We start from the raw sequence: 21029 nt of genomic DNA, 5'->3' as shown, positions 1-21029 counted from the left end.
TTTCATTGAAATCCCAAATCCACGCTGTCAGCCTATCTGATTACTTTTAAATGCATGTACATTCTGTTTCTGTGTAAAGTGCTGCAATATTTCTCTTACCTCTTACTGTGACAGATGAAGAAGATGAACTACTGCCAGCATCGTTTGAAGCAGTGCATACATAGTTGCCCGAATCCTTTATTTTAGCCACAGGAATTTCAAGAGATGCTACTTTATCTTCAAAATAGATCTTATAATCCTTCCCAGGGAGAAGTTTATGGCCATCCTTTGTCCAGGCGACAGTTACTTTTCTGTCTTCATCTACTTGACATTCAAGGCGTATGGTTTTGTTCACCGCAGAACGTAAGGGTTCTAACTCTTTTATGAAATGTGGCTTATCAATAACTGTAAGATCAGCTTGGCTGATGTCAGTTCCAAACTTGTTAGATGCTTTGCAAGAGTATGTACCCTTGTCTGCAGTGCTAAGATTTGAGATCTCTAAAACATGCTTGTTGTGTACAGCTGATATCAGGCAGTTCTCTGAAGGAGAAATGGTAAAGCCATCTTTTTGCCATATTGTATCAATTACTGGGGTGCCTGACACTGTAGCTTGGAATTTAGCTTTCCTACTCACAAAAGATATAACTGATTCTGGTCTGGTTACAAAAGATGGGGGAAAGGCTTCTGCAAAAAAAACAAACAAAGACATAGTATTCAGTATTGTTTCATTGCTTGTCTATATGCAATGGTCCATTAAGATGGCATATCAAGATGAGAGAAATGTATTTAAAAAAAATAAGATTCAGCGGCAAGCTTACTAAAGTTTACTACATCACAACTAGCTTTAGACAGTTGTCATGTTGTGTGACTGTGCTGCTTATGACCACTACTTTTGAATATACTAACTAACAGGTTCATTTATTGCATGAAGACAAAGAATATGTTTTACAAAAGAAAGGCATAAAACCTTTTGAAACTATAAAAAAAAGCTTCCCCCTCATCATTTCATAATAGAAGTTGCTTCCCTGCAAACTACATTTTTACTATAACCAATGTTTTGAGTACTCGGTTCACTTCAGGTTTGCACTGGTGCACAACAGCGCGTTCATTTAATATCATCCAATTATTTCAATACGCACAGCCAAATTACTTTTAGAAACAGCGCAACATGGGACAAAACCTTGATGGACATCTTCTTTAATTAGGGAGGTATATTTTGTCAATTGCATCTCCTAAACTAAACATGCTACACTTAAATGCCACAATTTCTAGACAGTGGTAGGTAACAGACAGTCTACTATAATTTATGAGAATAATGTAGAAAGAAAAGGGACCCAAATATAGCACTCAGGCTCACCCTCTGGGGGTGAATGTAGTAATTAAAATAATCTTTTATTATGTAACAATAGATAAAATAATGGGTGTTAAAAGATTGAACTGAAGGTAGGTTGGATCTTGAGACGGATAACCGTTTGGCTCAGGATCCTGTAAATCAAAGTGTATCAATAGACCATTGCTAGATAACACTAAATGACAGTCCTTGTGAAGGATCTGTCAACCAATAGGACGTCCAGGGAATTCTCTTAGCTTATATGCAAGATAAAATAAATAGTAAATCAATCCGCAGTCGTACTGATAAACTACAACAGTGTAGGTCAGGTGATTATATTAACGGTTACTGGCATGGTTAGTGTGGTATCTAGTTTATAGTATAATTCGTATACCACAATTCAACCAGTAGAGGTATTTAGTAGATCTGGGCTAATCTGAATCGTGTGGAGGATTCAGATTAGCCCAGATCTACTAAATACCTCTACTGGTTGAATTGTGGTGTACTAATTATACTATAAACTAGATACCACACTACCCATGCCAGTATATCTATCCAGCAGCCTCACTTTACATCTTTACATTTTTCAAAGAAATCTAACCAGCAATTCTAATACTTATTTATTCATCTGTTTAAGAAACAACTGATATCAAAATGGAATTCTAATTAAACCAAAGTCTAATATATAATTGGATGTATAGCCAGGGGTCCTGCCCTGTGCAAATGTTTACTCACCAGTTACAGTCAATGTTGCTGTGCAGCTTACACTTCCAAATTGGTTTGAGGCTTTGCAGCTGTATTCTCCGCAGTCAACAATTTGAGGTTTCAGAACCTCAAGAGTAGACAGGTAGTTTGATGTCTTTACAGAGTACTTGTCGCTTTCATAAATTTCTCTACCAGCCTTGAACCACTGAAATCTGACATGAGGTGCAGGCTCTATTTCACAGGTGAACACAGCAGAGTGGCTAATTGCAACTTCTAAGGGCTCCATCTTCCTCTTTAGTACTGGAGCTGTTGGAAATAAAATGTAAAAAAAAATAGTGTAAGCTTTTCTTTACAATGTAAAAGAAGTAAAACTGTTAAATAAGGAAGTGATCAACTGGAATTAGCAAGGTGATATTTTGTGAGCAGTCCAGGAAAAGTGAAGGTAAAATGGCTGTTGAAATGAAAGGAAATGGTTATCAGTGTTCAGCCTATTACATGATCACACTGGAGTGATATATGGAATCCGAGAGCAACTGCAGTATGATGTGAACATGCACAAAAATGTGGTTTATTATATCACGGTGCTCAGGAACAACTGGACACATGGGAAAATGCATTGAATTATTCTACCTAGAAGTGATTACTTTCAAATGGAATATGAAACCAACAAGCTAGTGCACTGAAGATGTGATTCTACAGCATGCATAAACAGAGGTATAGTACTCGACGGTGTACTCACAACTCATGATTGGATAATGAAAAGGTGCACAGAATTACATTGTCATGGTGCAATGATAAAAGTGCCAGAAATATGAAGTGTGCAATACGTAATGGTTTTGTGGATATGGGGATGAAAGTGCCCAGACAATTAGTGTCAGTACACAGTTTTGTTAGATAAAAAAATAAAACATATAACACAAACTATACATATATATTTAATTGTGAGAAACTAAAATAGAAAGATTAAACTGCAATTAGAAGCATGCATGGGATATACAGTTAATATTAGGATAGAGCAAAGTTGCATGTTTCAAGTTGAATACTTTGCATTGTGATATTACAGAAGCAGGATTGGAGCTATGTGAGGCTGCGACGTAAAAGGGCAGGGTATCTACGAGAAAGGAAGATACATCCTTCTTAAGGTTAGTTAAACAGGAAAAGATTTCGAAATATAACAATAAAAAAGGATAGAATAATTAATATTAGTTGTTTTATACATAGCTGGACAAATTAAGGGTAGCTCAACTATGAAGAAATCAGGAACACATCAGCACTAAAATATATGTTAATGATTTAGTTTTGCTATTTGGATTTATGCACTAATATGTTAATGGACATTTTTATGTTAGTAGATAAGTGACATAATTTCATATTATGATCCCCATAATCCAACCTCTTTTAACAACTGTGAGTTTCGCAGATGTTGCTGTTTTGCCAACTTCATTCATTGCCTCACACGTATACTCTCCTTGGTGCACTTCCATTTGAACTTTGTCGATTACTAGTGTATATGTATCATGATCTTGTAAACACATGAGCTGTATGCCTGAAGACAACCGTCTACCCTCAAAATGCCAATTCACGTTTTTAACATTGCTTATTGTTGTTTTAAGAATGATGCTGTCGCCTTCTTCAGCAACAGTATCCACAAGGCTTTTCTGTATTAGAGGCTTAGCTGAAATTTTCAATGCATCATCCTCATATATTTCCTCCCATTTCTCCCTCTTTCTTATGATCTCTACTGGTCCCTGAACAGGCACAGCTGAAAAGCTAACTTCATCAGTGCTGGCTGCTGCACCCACATCTTTAACTTCCATATTCAGCAAAACAGCAGTGAATGTTTGTGTTGGAGGAATATGTTCAAATTGTCCTGATTCAGTAACTACTTCAAGCTGTCTGACCTCTGAGCTAGCAGGAAAAGACCGAACTAATTCCTGTGGCACAGGTTGATCTGACACAGAGGCTGCAGTCATTACTTGGAAAGGTGTGCTAGTAACAAGCAGTTTCTCTGGCCTTGAAATAGCTATGGTGCTTGGCTTTTCTGCTACCAAAATATGCTTCTCTTCACTGATTATGGTTTGTAATGCAGTTCTGAGTTCGGTCCTCAGGTCAACACTTTGAGGGTAAACCCCAGGAAGTGACAGAGTAAGTTCTTCAATGGCGAAACTGCCTGTTGTAATAAGATACGTGCATATAGTATATTTGGGCTCTTCGGTTATTTTAACTGTTTGAACTTCTATGGTCTCAACGTCCAATAACAACTCTGCGGGAAAAGCGCATGGCTCCGTTGCCAAAGCAGCTCGCAAAGCATTTCTGATATGTGTCTTCATTTCTATATTAAATGTTTTGGGAGCTGCAGTGTCAAAAGCATGTTCTTTGCTAAAGATTTCTTTATCAAGTCCTTCAGGCACACAGACTATTCCTTTCGCTTGCTTTTGCACTGTTAACATTTCTGCCTCGGATTTTTGCAGGAGACCTGAATGTTCTTCTTGTATTGCTTGTTTTTCTTCAAGTAGTAAAGGAAGCCTGACTGACTGTCCTTCTTGGATTCTTGATGCATAGTCTTGCTTTGCTGCATCTAAAATATCTACACTTTCCACAGGCAAACCACAATCTTTAATGCAAATGGCCTCTGAAAGAATTGTGGATTCAATGGAAGTTTCACAAATCTGTGTGTCAGTATCTTGCACAGCATTGTCATGGCCTTCCTCAACAGCCCTCCTTTCAGTTGTGCTACACAGCTGCATAATAGTCTGATGGTCTTCTTTCTGTAGAGAAGCTCTCTGTTTCTTTTGTGCTGCAAATATCATTCCTTCTTTAGGCAATGTTAATCCTTCCTCCACAATGTTAACACACTTGTGCTGCTGATGTTCTGTTGTAAAAATTGGATCTAATCCCTCAGGTGAGATCTGAAGTGGTTCTAGGTTCTCTGCAGAAAGCATCTTTTTCTCCTCAGTCGTCAAACAGCGATTGCGCATTTTCTCGGTTTTATCTAATGCAAGCGCTGATGCAGTTTTTTTGATAATCAATTCTTCTTCTTTGGGTAACATACATTCTGACTGTATGGATTGAAGATGTAAAAGAGGTGGCTGTTCTTTAGAGAAATTGAGGTTTACTTCCACATCTTCTATAGGAACCTGACCAGTATTCTCACATACAATGGGAGTGTGTTCATCAGACAACACAGAGTGCAGGAAGATCTGGCTTTTTGTGATGTCTGCTTGAACTTCGGTAGGCATCTTAAAACTAAAAGGTTCTTCACTTGGTAGTAATGTATACTGCTGTATAACTTGTAAATGCAATGGCTGTCTCTGCTCCCTTTCAGCCTCCCTAACCTCTACATTATCTAATTCAGGAATCTGTAACGTGTGCTCACATGAGAGCTGCTGCTTTGCTTCTGAAATGAAACTGGCCTTTATAATGTTGTCTTTCATAAGAATGGCTTTTTCTTCTTTGGCTTTTCTGAGATCAAATATTTGTTCTTTTAGCAACATTTTCTGAGAGTCTGTTTCAGAGATACTATATGGTTCCACCTTAGTTTCTTCTGCTTGAGCAGACATATATGGGATGGGTATCTCCTCAAGGTTTGGACTTTCACGTCCAAGCAAATGTTCTTTTGTAAGTTCTTCAACACATTCAACGTTGTGTATGTGTAGCACATGCTCGGTTCCATATGTTGATGCCCCAGATTCAGCCTCTCCAACTGGAAGAGACAATGTTGCATCATATGTGATTGTAACCTCTTCCTCTGCAAGGAGTGAGGTTCGCTTAGGTTTTTCCTCTCTTGAGACCTCTAATTCGATTGTTTTTGGATAGCTATCTTTCAATTCCATTTCCCGATCTGCCTTTGTAGTTTCTTCAATCACGGGTACACGTAGTGACTGAATTTGGGAGCTAGGTAATTCTACCAATGCAGGACTTTTTATTGTTTCAACATGCTGCTCATTTATACCTCTATGTTCCAGGACTGCAGATGCAGTTAAAGAGATGCGCTCTTCACTTGTTTTAGACTCAAGACTCATTGTCTGTTGAGTAAGTATATCTGTGTATGTAATATCATGTACTGTATCTACTTCTTCACTATGCACAGAATGACTTCCTTCTATTCCTATTGTATACAACATGTTGTGCCCTTCTTGCAGTTCAGTCCTAGCTTGACCTGGTAGATTAACTGCATACAAGCGCGATTCAGTTGTCTGTTGATTAGAAGACTTCTTATATGATTTAGTAACCTGTGTCTGTTGCTCCTTAAACAAAACTGTTGTATCTTGACTCACTATCAGTTCTACAGTGCAAGACACGTCTCCAAGGCTGTTAATTGCTCTACATGTATAGGAGTCGCTATCTTCCTGCTGACAATTGTGTACTGTTAACGAGCCTGAGCCATCATGGTTATGGCAAATGGTGTAATGTGTACTAGATAATATCAGGTCACTTTCCTTAAACCACTGAACTTCAGGTTTTGGATTTCCAAGAATTTTGTATTCAAAAACAGCTGTGTGATTTTTAGCACACCTGAGTGGTTCTAATTTTTTGCCAAATGAAGGAACACAAGGATGGCTTTCATCTTCTGAAATGGTAGTCACATCTGACTTTCCATCTACTTCGCTACTGTCTATACATTCTTTTTGTTCTACCCTAAGATATGAGCTGCATGCGGTCTCCCCATGTATATTAGTGGCAATGCAAGTATATTCTCCCTCATTTTCTATTTTCACATAGGGAATAATGCAACTGAACTCATTGCCATCATATACAAATGTGTAAGCTTCACATGTAGCCAACATAAGTCCATAATGCAGCCATTTGATTTTAGGCTTGGGGATGCCACTAACAATAACCGATAGCCTTGCTACATCCCCTATTCTAGTTTCCACAGGTGAAAGCTGTCTTAGAAAAACTGGCACGCTTCCCTCTTTTTTAAATTCTAGTTTGCTTGAGTAAACGGAAGATTCAGGCATAAACTCAAGTGCTCTAGCTCTGTTTGTTAACTGTAGTTCGCTGCTGTAGGTTTCTGATGTCTCCTCCTCAGCAGATACAACATAAGAACTAGAAATGTCTGTGTAAAAAAACAATTAATAAACTCGTATTAATACATTGCCTACACCAAAATGTATAATTCAATACATCTGTAAAAATGGTTATAGAAAATAAAATAAAAAATGCCACTTGATTTGTCAATAAAATGTACATTTTGAGATTATTTGACATTCGATGATGGATCATTTTGTATAATAACCCTCTGAGTGCACCTGCAACACCACGGTATGAATTGTGCAAGGTGTTATTAATACATATGATGTAGAGGACGCATGAATCTAATTATTTAAATGGGCATTAATTCCAATATCTTTCAGGAAGTGATAATATGCAGTATAACATACATTTGCGTGCTGTAATTGATCTAGGGCTACTTTGGAGTGGTCAGCTTTGCGTAATTGCACATTGGAACCCACAGACTACTTGATACAAGTTGTTTTATACCAGCCAAATGAAGGAGTACATCAATACAGGGGGAAAAAATCAAACATACTTACAGGTGTAGCAGGCGATACTTCACCCGCTGCCGATAGAGTGCCACTGCCAACCCCATCACTTTCGGCACATGGTCAATGCCAATGATTTGAGCCAACTCCCGCTACTGCATTTGACCGCATAACGCTTTAGCAAAGGGGTGGGCAACTCCAGTCATCAAGTGCCACCAACAAGTCTGGTTTTCAGGGTATCCCTGCTTCAGCACAGGAGGGTCAATCAGCACAGGAGCTACTGATTGAGCCACCTGAGCTGAAGCAGGGATATTCTGAAAAGCTGACCTGTTGGTGGCCCTTGAGGACTGGAGTTGCCCACGCCTGAGTCAACGGGTGAAGTAACTCCTGCTACTGTACATCTGTTTTGCATGTATTGGTGACTACTGGGACTTGATTGGCATTATGTGATGTGTATTCTATGTACTTCTGCTTTACTCGACCAAAAAGATGAACACATTTGTAATTCTGAGGTCAAAACAAATCTGATTCAGAACAGGTAATAAAGGGAAACTGTAAGCCCGTGTTTCTTCCTTCCTCTTGCAGCACCATGAATTACAATAACTTAATAACCCGTATGTTATGGTGGGTGAAAAAAAAGTAAAAAAACTCTCCACCATACAGTGTACAACAAAGAAAAATATTACCTGTGAGCACATTCACATGTCTCAGTCAGGGGTCTGATGGGGTCCGTGTAAATGGACATGAAGCAAAAGGTGACACTGTGCTCATTTGCATGTCATTTCCCAGAATCCCTTGCTGCAGTGGAAGCACTGTATGCTAGGAAATAATGGTGGAAAGCAGCATTGCAGACCTGTCTGAGAGATGTGAATGTGCTCACAAGTAATAACTTAAATAAAATTCTTCATATTTCTGCTAGCTGTATTGGATTTTTATATCAAAACATTTTCTCTGCAGTTTTTCACTTTGATCACAACACAGCATGCAAGCTCTTTTCCTCACAGACTACACAGGGTCTTATCCTCATTTTCTCAGATAAGGCTCTATGAAGTCTACTCATGTCACTAGATGAATAAAATGTAGCAGCCATATTAATTTAGCTTTGTGACTATAAGGAATAAAATACAAAAATTAAGAAAAAATGAAATCAGTAAGCACATAAAAAAACTACAGAGGTGAAAACAGACATAAGGTGAAGAAATATTATACAAAAAATAAAAATAAACACACAGTGTGAACTTAAATCACAGATAAAATGTACTATGTTTTAAGGGCTGATTCTTTAAACTGAAGCGACCTAGCTCACTCCTATTGACTTGAATGGGAGTTTTCTGGGTTTACAGAATGCGTCCCTTAATCTCCTAGCTAATGCCTTGATTTCCAGAACACAAGGGGAAAGGAGCTAATCTTATGCATTCTACGTTCTATTGATTAGCTCCTTCAGTGCTGGTAGGACCTGCATTAAAAGAGCTAAACTAAGAGAATTTGCTTCCCATTTTGCAATGAAAGGTAATTAAAACTTTAATTAGAAAATCAGCAACAAGGGTGTGGAATAGTTCAAAAGGAAGAGCAACACATGTTAAATAAACAAATAAAATATTTAAAAGAAATTAATTTGGAACAAAAATTAGAAAATAATTATTTGTTTTTAAAATTATTTTGTTTTAAAGAAAATGTAAAAAAAAAAAAAATCAAAGATGAAACCGTAAGAAAATGTTTAAAATACTCTAATAAAGTCGTCTTAAAAAGGAAATGCAAATAATGTAATCAGTTATAAAGTTGTAACAAGATCCAATCCTTGAAAACATAAAAAGCAGGAGCAATGAGATTTCCACATATTTTTATTGAATAAATGCAGTAAACTGTACAGTACATCGAAACAAATACAGTAGCTGCAATAAATTCAGCATGTAATACATTATATTAACTGCATGCAACCTAGACATCATACAGAACTGGTTTTCTCTGAGTGGGGCTATATTAAAACACCGATTTGTTTGCATAAATCAAAAGATTACTTTAACAGTAGGAAGAGCCTAACAGATAATATATAGTAGGTTAAGATAGTGGTGATCAACTCCAGTCCTCAAGCCCTCCTCAGGTTTTCAGGATTTTTTTCAGGCACTGATTGAGCCACCTGTGCTGAATCAGGGATATTCTGAAAACTGACCTGTTGGGGGCTTGCCTGGAGTTGAGCACCCCTGGTTAAGACCATCTGTCAGCCAGTATAGTCGCTCACCACCTCAGTATTTTAAAGTTAAACTTAATAAATGTTTGATAGCTTGATCAAACTTAACTACTGTACTTAACTTTTATTTGGACAATACCTGCAAAGCCAGATGATCGGTGTTTTAAAAAAAGAAATATGCACATTCAATTGGAGCCAAAGTACTTTTCTTGTTAATGGTTATTGTATTTCCAATATCTTCCAGCACAAATTTAATTTGAAAGGGAGTCATTTTCATCATTATTTTGGTTCAAACTAAAATATGAATATTACAGCACCTGGTGGGTCTCAGCATGCAAGCAAAATGTAACTTAGAAATCATCCTGCTTGCATTCATATCAACACTTGTATAGCACATTCTCCAAACATTCTTTATGCAGCAACAAAATAATATTGTGCCATGGTTGGGTTAACATAATGACTGGACACATTTCCCCTTTTCACTGAACTATATATGTTATTTCTCTTTAGCCAAATGAATAAATAGAAAAGGGGTAATGCTGCAGCAAATGAAAATCTCAGATTGTTTTAAAGCACTTTGGACAAACGTTTACATCTAAATCACACCCACAAAAAAAGCATTCAGTCGATTTGTATATCTTGCAGTAATGATAGTATCTAAAGTACTGTAACAACTAGGTATAATAATCTATTTACATGTAAAAATAAAAGTAACGCCGCCCTATCTATGGTGCATAGCTGAGCCTTGTTACTTAAGCACATTATAAAGAGATCTTTTAAAGTGGCAGTGAACGTTTTATCAACACAGACAGATTAAACATATATCAACAGAATTTAAAGGGTGCAAAATGATGAACTTCAAAATCCGCTGACTGCTTTGGAACTTATATAATTTAACTTAGTTTTAGCAATGCATTTGTTTCTGCAATTCCTTCTTTATTTGTAGCCACACATTTGTATTGCCCCACATCGGTACTGACAATATCTCGGATGATTAGCTTGTGGACTCCTGTTTCTTTTTGAATTACATACTTCCCACCCTGAATTAATTCACCATCCTTGTACCAGGAAATATTTGGTACGGGGGAACCCAGAACCTCACACTGGAAATATGCTGATGTTCCTAACGATGCCGTAAAGTCCAAAATATGTTTTTTGAATTTGGGAGGTGCTTCTGTTACTTGAAATTCAAAACAACAACTTTCAGAGGCATCTGCTTTAAATTCTATTTCTGCCTCGGAAGAAGGCTTAGCAAAAACATCAAAATTGATATTGATACATTTCTGTCCACCTTCTTCGTGTTCTTGTTCGGTTACTGCTACTAGTTCTACAGCTTTCTCAACATCATTAGCATTACCTTCAAATTCAAATTCAAGTTCTATTTCCGCCTGGGTGCGATTTGGAGCTGTGTTGTCTACAATGAAGTCAAAATTCTGGCCCATGCTCCTGGCACCTGCTAAAGATGTGTTTGCCAATTCCTTCACCTTTTCTTTTGAAACACCTACATTTGAATCCATCACGTGTAATGATGCCTTGCATGTAACTTCTCCAAAAGTATTCACTGCTTTACATACATAAGTCCCACTATCAGCCTTGCTTACACTATGAATTAAAAGACTTTGATGTCCATCGTCTTGACTTAGATACTTCCTACCATCCGAAAAAATGCATACATTTTCCTTGAACCATGTCACCGCTGGTTTAGGAAGTCCAATAACTGAACAATTAAATTCTGCATTTGACTCTTCGGGGATACTCAAGTCTGAACATGGCCATGTAAATCGTGGTGGGATTTCTGTTGCTTCAAAGCTTATTTTCACATCCTCACCATATCCTGTGGCAATGCCCAGACTCTGCTCTTCATGTGCCATTGGAAGGACATCAAGAGAAATAACCATACTCTTACTATCCAAGGAAAATTCAGGAATTGTGATTATTTTTACCTGCTTCTCAAAGTCTTTAACTTCATTTTCATCCAGCTCCACCTCCAAAAGAATTTCTTGAGGAGAAGGTGATCTTGATGTTGTATATTTAGCCATATCAAACTCCATAACATGCTGATGTGTCACAGGAGGTGGCAATGCAATTGATCTGCCATCATGAGGCACAATGTCGACCTGAGTGAGACTTTTTGCTTCTCCTAAAGCATTCACTGCATTGCACATGTATTCTCCACTTTCCCCTATTTGCACATTATAAATTTCCAAGATATATAAATGACCGTCTCTCTGTATTTTAGTCTTTTTATCGTTTTCAAGCAACAATAAATTTCTATACCATTTCACATCTGGTGTCGGAATGCCTATGACTTCCACAAGAAAACTCAATGTACTATTTTCATAAACCCTTTTTTTAGGAAGTGGTTTAATGAATGCTGGGGGCATTTCCTTTCCTTTTGTTATTTTTCCTTTACTAAGAGTTCTTAGATTTTCAAAATGGTATTCTCCAGTTTTTACAGAGGGCATGTCTATTTGTTGAGACGGAGTAGTTGCGTGTTCAATTTCTTTCTGCCCTTCTACATCCCTAGAATCAAACATCTGTTGGACAGGTGTAAAATAAAATTCCGGAGAACTCACAGGTGTAAGGAAACATTCACTCAAAGGAGAATGAAAACGTTCAACAGAAGATGGTGGTGTGTAGAATTTATCCAGATCTAATACATCTTCACTAGTAGTACTACCAGCTTCAATTGACATGTCTGATTCGGGAGACAATGAACGCTTAATTGCCGACTGATTTGAATAAAAGTCATAAAATGTACTGAAGGTCACATCTTCAACCTCCAACTCTGTTATAAGCTCCTCCTGGTTCTCTTTCTTAATTTTGACCTCACTGGGCAATACAACTTCATGTTCTCCAGCACTAATGAGGTATTCTGTAAGAGAAAAGCTTGACTTTGGTTCAACTTCACCCAAAGGAGGTTCAACAAATCCATAAATGTTTTCTGTTTCCGAAGCACTAGAATCTTTCTTCTGAAAATGCGTATCAAATTCTGCTTTGTCGTTTAGTCTATTGTCTTGTTTGTTCAAACTTGCTCTTTTATTCTCTATTTCAGTGTTTTCTTTACTGCTTGATGAAATATTGTAGTGACTTAAAGAATACTCGTTGATTAGTGCTTCCTTTTCAGCCTGAGAAGCATCTTTCTTTGTCACATCTTCACAGCTAACAATTTTCGGTAGATTATTAATTGTCTGAACTTGCTTAGTGATGTTTCCACTTTGTTTGAAATTCTGACCTTGTGTTGGGTATATTTTTCTTGCAGAAAACTCATTTACTTCGCCATGATCACTAATACATGTTTTTTCTTGGGTGATATCTTCAGCTAAGGGAACATATTTCCCTGAAGTTGACGTTGTGTTTTGCAAATAACTGAAAAAGCGTTGGCTATCCAAAGCTGATTCAGACGAACAGGACTGTTTTGGATCAAATACAGCTTGATGTTGTCTTTCCTCTTCTTCCTGGAAAGTCTCTGGCTTCAACTCCACATTTGTTGTGTGTGTTTCTTCTGCTACATTTTCAAAAGCTGTTGTTCCCTCTGCCTCTCTCTTGAAACCTCTCATATGCTGACTACCAGATATCTTATTGCTTTCAAATGAAGCTACTCCTTGATGAACTGCACTGTAGGATTTGTCTTTTTGTGACATACTCTCTGGTGGCATACTGTGAGGTAGCTGCTTTTTCTGTGCTTCATAAAAACAAGGCTTCATTTCCGACACATTTTGAGATATCACATTTTTTCCATCTGTTTCTACTTTGCAAATCCTGTTAAAAAATATATCTTCTTCATATGAATCATTATGTGCTTTTGCCACTGGTCTTAATAACGTAGGCTCCCCTGACCCTTCCTTTTTTATGGCTATTTTCTTTTCGAAAGCATGGATTTTATCTTTTACTTTCTTGCATGGTGTGACTAAAGATTCCCTGGAGCTTTCAGCTTCCTCAGATGGAATACGCTGTGTTAAATCATAAGAATCACAATTCGAATCGAGAATATGTGATAATTGTCCTGTGCCACCTGTTTCCATTCCATATGAAATACTTTCAGTAGAAAATATATCTGGTGGCGCACTGACATGGATTTGTTCCACAGATGCTGCATCCTTTGAGGATTGTATTTTCTCAAATCCTAATATAGTGTCTTGTACTCTCTTTGCTTTGGCATCTGTATCACTTTTCACAAAATCCTTTTCTGAACTTATTGGTTTGACTTCTACTGTTTTGCTCTCAGTGTCTGTTCCAGATTTCTTTTTCGTTATACGATGCTTTCTTACTGGTGCTATTGGAACTCCCTTTCTTGTGTTAGTGCTTTCAGAAAGTTTATCTTCTGTTTTATCAATGTTTAACTTGTGGCTTGGGTCAATACCAGTGGTTCCCAAAGTCTCTTCTTCAATTTCAGCTGGTTTCTCATGTATATAAGGCAGAGTTTTTGATACTGTAAATTCTGATTTCCTTATATAAGGTATGGATTTTGAAGGTGTTGATTCCACTTTCTTCATTGATATGGAAAGTTTACATTCTTCAGGTTCTTCTTGCCTGACATTGCCTACATTCTGGAAATGTTGACTTACTGAATATTCTCTCTCAACAGTAATATCTGTACCATGATAGAAGGATGATTCCCATTGATCATGGACGTTTTTCTTTTCTTGAATACTGGGCATTATTAATTCCTGATCAGATGTTTCATCGGGAGTAATTTCCTGTTGCAGGCATTTGAGGTTGTATGATGCAGGATGTACTATTAAATCTGAGATACTTTCAACTGCTCCAGCCCGATTCTTAGCAACACATTTATATTTTCCACTATCCAAGGTACTGACATCCTTAACAACTAGTTTACATACTCCATCTGCTTCTTGGAAGTTAAATCTCTCAGATATCTCCAATGCAGTGTTGTTCTTATACCACATTACCATGGAATCAGGATCTCCTGATATAATGCATTCCAGTAAAACACAGTCCCCTTCTTTACAAAATATTTTCTTTTCAATTTCTTGTATTATTTTTGGTGCCTTGTTGGCAACATCAAAAGAAAATGTAAACGTGTGCTTCATTTTTTGAGAGGTATAATCTGGAGAAGTCGATTCTGGTGGAAACTCAACTGGCTGAAAACATTCTCTTAATTTCCTCTCATATTCAGGAACAGGAGTGGGAGCTGTTATTTTAATCTCTACTGGAAGTGATGTGGATGCTTCTGATTTGCAAGGTATGTCATAGCTGAGCTGTGGGAGTTGCAGGACAAATCTATCAACACTATTGGTCGATATTTCTTTTTCTTTATCATTGTCAAACAGAGTAACAAGCTCTTCTTCTTCTTCTTCTTCTTCTTCACCTTCAATAAAGTGTTTTGAAATAAGCACCCCGCATTGTATTAATGTTTCAGATGCATTCCTGTTTTCCCTTTTCACTTTGAGATTGGCAGAAGTTGTGTCTGATCCATACTGATTAAATATTACACATGTAATGGATCCTTCATGTTGAGCAATAACAGAACAGAATGTTAAAGTAGAGTTAGCTTCTGTTGTAGAAATGACATAGTCTTCACTGCGAGGTATTGGTTTGTCATTATTGTACCAAGAGACAGTTGGCTGTGGATAGCCATGGAAATCGCAAGTAACTGTACATATCTCTCCTTCAAATACTTCTTGAGATTCAATATCACAAATAAACATGGGTGGACAGGGCCCTAATATTTCTTTAAAAGAGCTTTCACGCTTAAAGAGCTCTTTGTTCATCTCAGTTTCCACCTTACTTGCAGTTGCAATTGTACTTTCTGTCAATGCTGGCAATTCCAATTCAAACTCATCTCTTTCTATAGTACTGTATTCATCAGTACTCTTAATTAATGGTTTGACAGAACATGCTACCACTTCTGCAGATTTTGATTCCTCTTCATTATCCATATGGAAATGGTCCTTTTTTTCATCTTCTTCTTCATGAAAAGAGCTGCTTAGGATTTGACTAACTGTGTCTGAGCTATGCAGTTTCATTTCTTCTTGTTTCTTTTTGTGTATGAATGAACTTTCTAAACTAGTTTCAGAAAGCTCATGTAGGGTATCAGGCGTAAGTGGATCTTTAATTTTGCCACTGATTTCTGGAGACTTGTGCAACTCATCCCCCATCACATTATAGTTGGCACCTCCATGATGTAGCATTTCAGAAAAAGATTGGAGCTTGTATTTTTCACTCTCTAAATGATAACCTGTAGAACTCGTGTCACTTTGAAAGGATTCAATGTCTACATTAGACAAGGCTTCGGAAGAGGAAACATAAAGATTCTTATTTTCCCTGGTTGATCTTTTCATTTCTCTCAAACGTTGCAGCTTTTTCTGAATATCCTGGTCCAGCTGTTTTTCACTTCTGTTTAGTTTTTCAGTTGCAATTGTACTTTCTGTCAACGCTGGCAATCCCATTTCAAACTCATCTCTTTCTATAGTATTGAGTACATCAGAACTCTTAATTACTGGTTTGACAGAACATGCTACCACTTCTGCAGATTTTGATTCTTCTTCATTATCCACATGGAAATGGTTCTTTTTTTCATCTTCATCTTCTTCTTCATGAAAAGAGCTGCTTAGGATGTTACTAGCTGTGTATGAGCTATGCAGTTTAATTTCTTCTGGTTTCTTTTGGTGTATGAATGAACTTTCTAAACTAGTTTCAGAAAGCTCATGTAGGGTATCAGGCTTAATTGTACCTTTAATTTTGCCACTGATTTCTGGAGACTTGTGCAACTCATCCCCCATCACATTATAGTTGGCACCTCCATGATGTAGCATTTCAGAAAAAGATTGGAGCTTGTATTTTTCACTCTCTAAATGATAACTTGTAGGACTCGTGTCACTTTGAAAGGATTCAATGTCTACATCAGACAAGGCTTCGGAAGAGGAAAAAGAACGATTCTTATTTTCCCTGTTTGCTCTTTTAATTTCTCTCAAACGTTGCAGCTTTTTCTGTATATCCTGGTCCAGCTGTTTTTCACTTCTGTTTAGTTTTTCAATTGCAATTGTACTTTCTGTCAACACTGGCAATTCCAATTCAAACTCTTCTCTTTCTATAGTATTGCATACATCCGTACTCTTAAATAATGGTTTGACAGAACATGATACCACTTCTGCAGATTTTGATTCCTCTTCATTATCCACATGGAAATGGTCCTTTTTTCCCTCTTCCTCTTCATGAAAAGAGCTGCTTAGGATTTTACTAGCTGTGTATGAGCTATGCAGTTTCATTTCTTCTTGTTTCTTTTTGTGTATGAATGAACTTTCTAAACTAGTTTCAGAAAGCTCATGTAGGGTATCAGTTCTAATTGGACCTTTAATTTGGCCACTGATTTCTGGAGACTTGTGCAACTCATCCCCTATCACATTATAGTTGGTACCTCCATGATGTAGCATTTCAGAAAAAGATTGGAGCTTGTATTTTTCACTCTCTAAATGATAACCTGTAGAACTCATCTCAGCTTGAAAGAATTCAACGTTTACATTAGACACGGCTTCGGAAGAGGAAAAAGAAAGATTCTTATTTTCCCTGGTTGATCTTTTCATTTCTCTCAAACGTTGCAGCTTTTTCTGTATATCCTGGTCCAGCTGTTTTTCACTTCTGTTTAGTTTTTCAGTTGCAATTGTACTTTCTTTCAACGCTGGCCCTCCCAATTCAAACTCATCTCTTTCTATAGTATTGAGTACATCAGTACTCTTAAATAATGGTTTGACAGAACATGCTACCACTTCTGCAGATTTTGATTCCTCTTCATTATCCACATGCAAATGGTCATTTTTTTCTTCTTCGTCTTCTTCTTCATGAAAAGAGCTGCTAAGGATTTTACTAACTGTGTCTGAGCTATGCAGTTTCATTTCTTCTGGTTTCTTTTTGTGTATGAATGACATTTCCAAACTAGTTTCAGAAAGCTCATGTAGGGTATCAGGCGTAATTGGACCTTTAATTTTTTCACTGATTTCTGGAGACTTGTATAAATCATCCACTTTTACATTATAGTTGGTACCTCCATGATGTAGCATTTCAGAAAAAGGTTGGAGCTTGTATTTTTCACTCTCTAAATGATAACCTGTAGAACTCGTGTCACTTTGAAAGGATTCAACATTTACATCAGACAAGGCTTTGGAAGAGGAAAAGGAAAGATTCTTATTTTCCCTGGTTGCTTTTTTCATTTCTCTCAAACGTTGCAGCTTTTTCTGTATATCCTGGTCCAGCTGTTTTTCACTTCTGTTTAGTTTTTCAATTGCAACCTTACTTGCAGTTGCAATTGTATTTTCTGTCAACGCTGGCAATTCCAATTCAAACTCATCTCTTTCTATAGTATTGAGTACATCAGAACTCTTAATTACTGGTTTGACAGAACATGCTATCACTTCTGCATATTTTGATTCTTCTTCATTATCCACATGGAAATGGTCCTTTTTTCCCTCTTCCTCTTCATGAAAAGAGCTGCTAATGATTTTACTAGCTGTGTATGAGCTATGCAGTTTCATTTCTTCTTGTTTCTGTTTGTGATTGAATGACCTTTCTAAACTAGTTTCAGAAAGCTCATGTAGGGTATCAGGCGTAATTGGACCTTTAATTTGGCCACTGATTTCTGGAGACTTGTGCAACTCATCCCCTATCACATTATAGTTGGTACCTCCATGATGTAGCATTTCAGAAAAAGATTGGAGCTTGTATTTTTCACTCTCTAAATGATAACCTGTAGAACTCGTCTCAGCTTGAAAGAATTCAACGTTTACATCAGACAAGGCTTCGGAAGAGGAAAAAGAAAGATTCTTATTTTCCCTGGTTGATCTTTTCATTTCTCTCAAACGTTGCAGCTTTTTCTGTATATCCTGGTCCAGCTGTTTTTCACTTCTGTTTAGTTTTTCAATTGCAATTGTACTTTCTGTCAACGCTGGCAATCCCAATTCAGACTCATCTCTTTCTATAGTATTGAGTACATCAGAACTCTTAAATAATGGTTTGACCGAACATGCTACCACTTCTGCAGATTTTGATTCCTCTTCATTATCCACATGGAAATGGTCATTTTTCCCCTCTTCGTCTTCTTCTTCATGAAAAGAGCTGCTAAGGATTTTACTAGCTGTGTATGAGCTATGCAGTTTAATTTCTTCTTGTTTCTTTTTGTGTATGAATGACCTTTCTAAACTAGTTTCAGAAAGCTCATGTAGGGTATCAGGCGTAATTGGACCTTTAATTTGGCCACTGATTTCTGGAGACTTGTGCACGTCATCCCCCATCACATTATAGTTGGTACCTCCGTGATGTAGCATTTCAGAAAAAGATTGGAGCTTGTATTTTTCACACTCTAAATGATAACCTGTAGAACTCGTGTCACTTTGAAAGGATTCAACGTCTACATCAGAATATGCTTCTGAAGAGGACAAAGAAAGAGTCTTATTTCCCCTGGTTGCTCTTTTAATTTCTCTCAAACGCTGCAGCTTTTTCTGTATATCCTTGTCCAGCTGTTTTTCATTTCTGTTTAGTTTTTCAATGTGACCTTTATCATAAGAGTCAATTGAACAGAGTCTTTCAAAGCTTATAGTTCTCACTACCCCTTTCCTGGGAAATTGGCTACTTAATAGTTGGTTTTCCCTCCGTTTATCATAAGGAGAGCCAACACATTTAAGATCAACTTTTACTCTACTTTCTCTTTTTTTCTGAACTAATGAATCAATACTTTCATGAGTTTTTTCTGACCGTCTAACAAAATCTAAATAGTTAGGGTTTTGTTCTTCCCTGAGAGCAACAAGTAATGAAGCAGTACATTCAGCTGAGCCCTCACTATTAATAGCGAATATACGATAGCTCCCAGAATCCCGATCCTCCACACTTTTAATTAACAAACTACAGTTATGAATGTGCATGTCACTTTCTGTTTTACTTAACCGGCGCAAATCTTTAGCGATAGGTCTGTTGTTATGAAACCAAGACACCTTTGGCAATGGACAGGCCACCAGTTTGCATCGAAAAACTCCTGGCTCCCCTTCTAAAACCGATCGGAAGGTCAATTTTTGTGTAAAAGAAGGCTTTATGTACTCTGACCAGGAACTTATAGAAGATGTTCTGCTTGCACATCGTTTAGAAGAGACAAGTCCATGATCTAAGTAGTCTTCAGTGTCAGAGAAAGCCCCTCGCAAATGCCTCCTGTTTTCATCATTCTCATGTTCTTGCTCCTCACTGAAGAACAACTCTGTGAAAGATGAAATCTGGATTTTAAAAGTGGCTCACCTTTTGCCAATATTTGAATTAAAATGTAATACATTGTAAAATAAAAGTGATTTCTATAAAAATTAATACATATATTCATGCTACAGACTACAAATCCAGAAAAAATATGCACTCACCATATTTGTTCGAATAAACGCAATGCCTTGTTCTTTTTTTTAAAGATTCTGACACCGAAATCGTTCGATGTGTGTTCTTTCTTCAAACTGTGGAAATGTCATCTTCAACAAACATAAATGGATCTCGAAAATGGGAAATAGCATGGTTTCTGTGTTTTGCAGTACAGCTGTCCGAAGAGGTTTAGTGGGTTTCAAGTTTAATGTTACAATCTTACCTGACTTGCAGACAGCAGAATAAACGCCCTTTCTGATCCATTTGAATGTGAATACAATTATTTGAATACAAAATTGTATCTATCCATAAATCAACTACATTTGAATGAGAAGGCGTTTATTCGAACTAATACAGCCAACAATGTTATGCAGAAAACAGCAAGCAACATTGATTATGTACTACAGTATATACCATCTGCAAGCCATGTAAGGAATTTAGAAGCATTGTGGATGCATCAACAAGGAATCAACTGTGTGCATCTTGAGCATGAAACCCTGAGAAAAGTATTGCAACTTCAGTTAGCATGGAAAGATACCAATTGCAAAAATTATATTTATATTCATATTATAATAACACGTTTGTACTAAATCAATTTCATGCATTAAAGTCATCCTTTTAGCAGAAATACCAGAGAAGCACATATTAAAATATCACAAACTGTATGCCTCGTTAAAAAAAAAAAATCAAAATTATTCTTGTAATGCAGATATATGTAGCTCGGAACGCAAATTCATGCATAATTCAGAAACATATAAACCATGAGGTTCATTTCGCACATAGACAATAATGTTTACCTGACATTGAGAAAATACCAGCTCATTGTCAAAAACATACTTAAGCTCCCATGTGGGTATCGAACCCAATCCAGCTTTAGCTGCCATTTAAGTCAATGGCAGTGAATACAGAATCGGTCGATCACTTGCATCAGAGCTTGATGAATCTGTATTGGCTTGAATCGTTTTTTGATCAAAAGATGAAATTAAATGACTGT

The 21029-nt window shown here is 37.1% G+C and overlaps 2 protein-coding genes across 25 annotated transcripts in view; both read right to left on the bottom strand.

The window, feature by feature from the left end:
• LOC142499506 (titin-like) overlaps positions 1-21029 on the bottom strand; it is a 254089-nt gene that overhangs the window by 182629 nt on the left and 50431 nt on the right. For 22 of the 24 annotated variants that reach the window (XM_075608936.1, XM_075608959.1, XM_075608943.1 and 19 more), the window contains 3 exons: positions 3408-7073; positions 2045-2320; positions 100-663 (listed from right to left, as the gene is read on the bottom strand). In XM_075608936.1, coding sequence (XP_075465051.1) covers positions 100-663; positions 2045-2320; positions 3408-7073 — 4506 coding nt within the window. The remainder of the gene's footprint in view (positions 1-99; positions 664-2044; positions 2321-3407; positions 7074-21029) is intronic. The other 2 variants (XM_075608960.1, XM_075608961.1) reach the window with 1 other exon arrangement.
• Positions 9324-20125, bottom strand: LOC142499508 (uncharacterized). Its single transcript, XM_075608963.1, has 2 exons — positions 20044-20125; positions 9324-19889 (listed from the first exon to the last, which is right to left on the bottom strand). Exon 2 carries the CDS (start codon positions 19561-19563, stop codon positions 10582-10584), a length of 8982 nt encoding a protein of 2993 aa, XP_075465078.1. The 5' UTR covers positions 19564-19889; positions 20044-20125; the 3' UTR covers positions 9324-10581.

Source organism: Ascaphus truei, chromosome 7 (genome assembly GCF_040206685.1).
Source record: "Ascaphus truei isolate aAscTru1 chromosome 7, aAscTru1.hap1, whole genome shotgun sequence".
NCBI classification, from domain to species: Eukaryota; Metazoa; Chordata; class Amphibia; order Anura; family Ascaphidae; genus Ascaphus; species Ascaphus truei.
The sequence above is the reverse complement of the archived record's forward strand: the minus strand, read 5'-3'. Positions and strand labels throughout refer to the sequence as shown.

Coding starts and splice junctions, on each gene's coding strand:
- LOC142499508 (XM_075608963.1), bottom strand. CDS start 19,563: ATGCACATTCATAACTGTAGTTTGTTAATTAAAAGTGTGGAGGATCGG.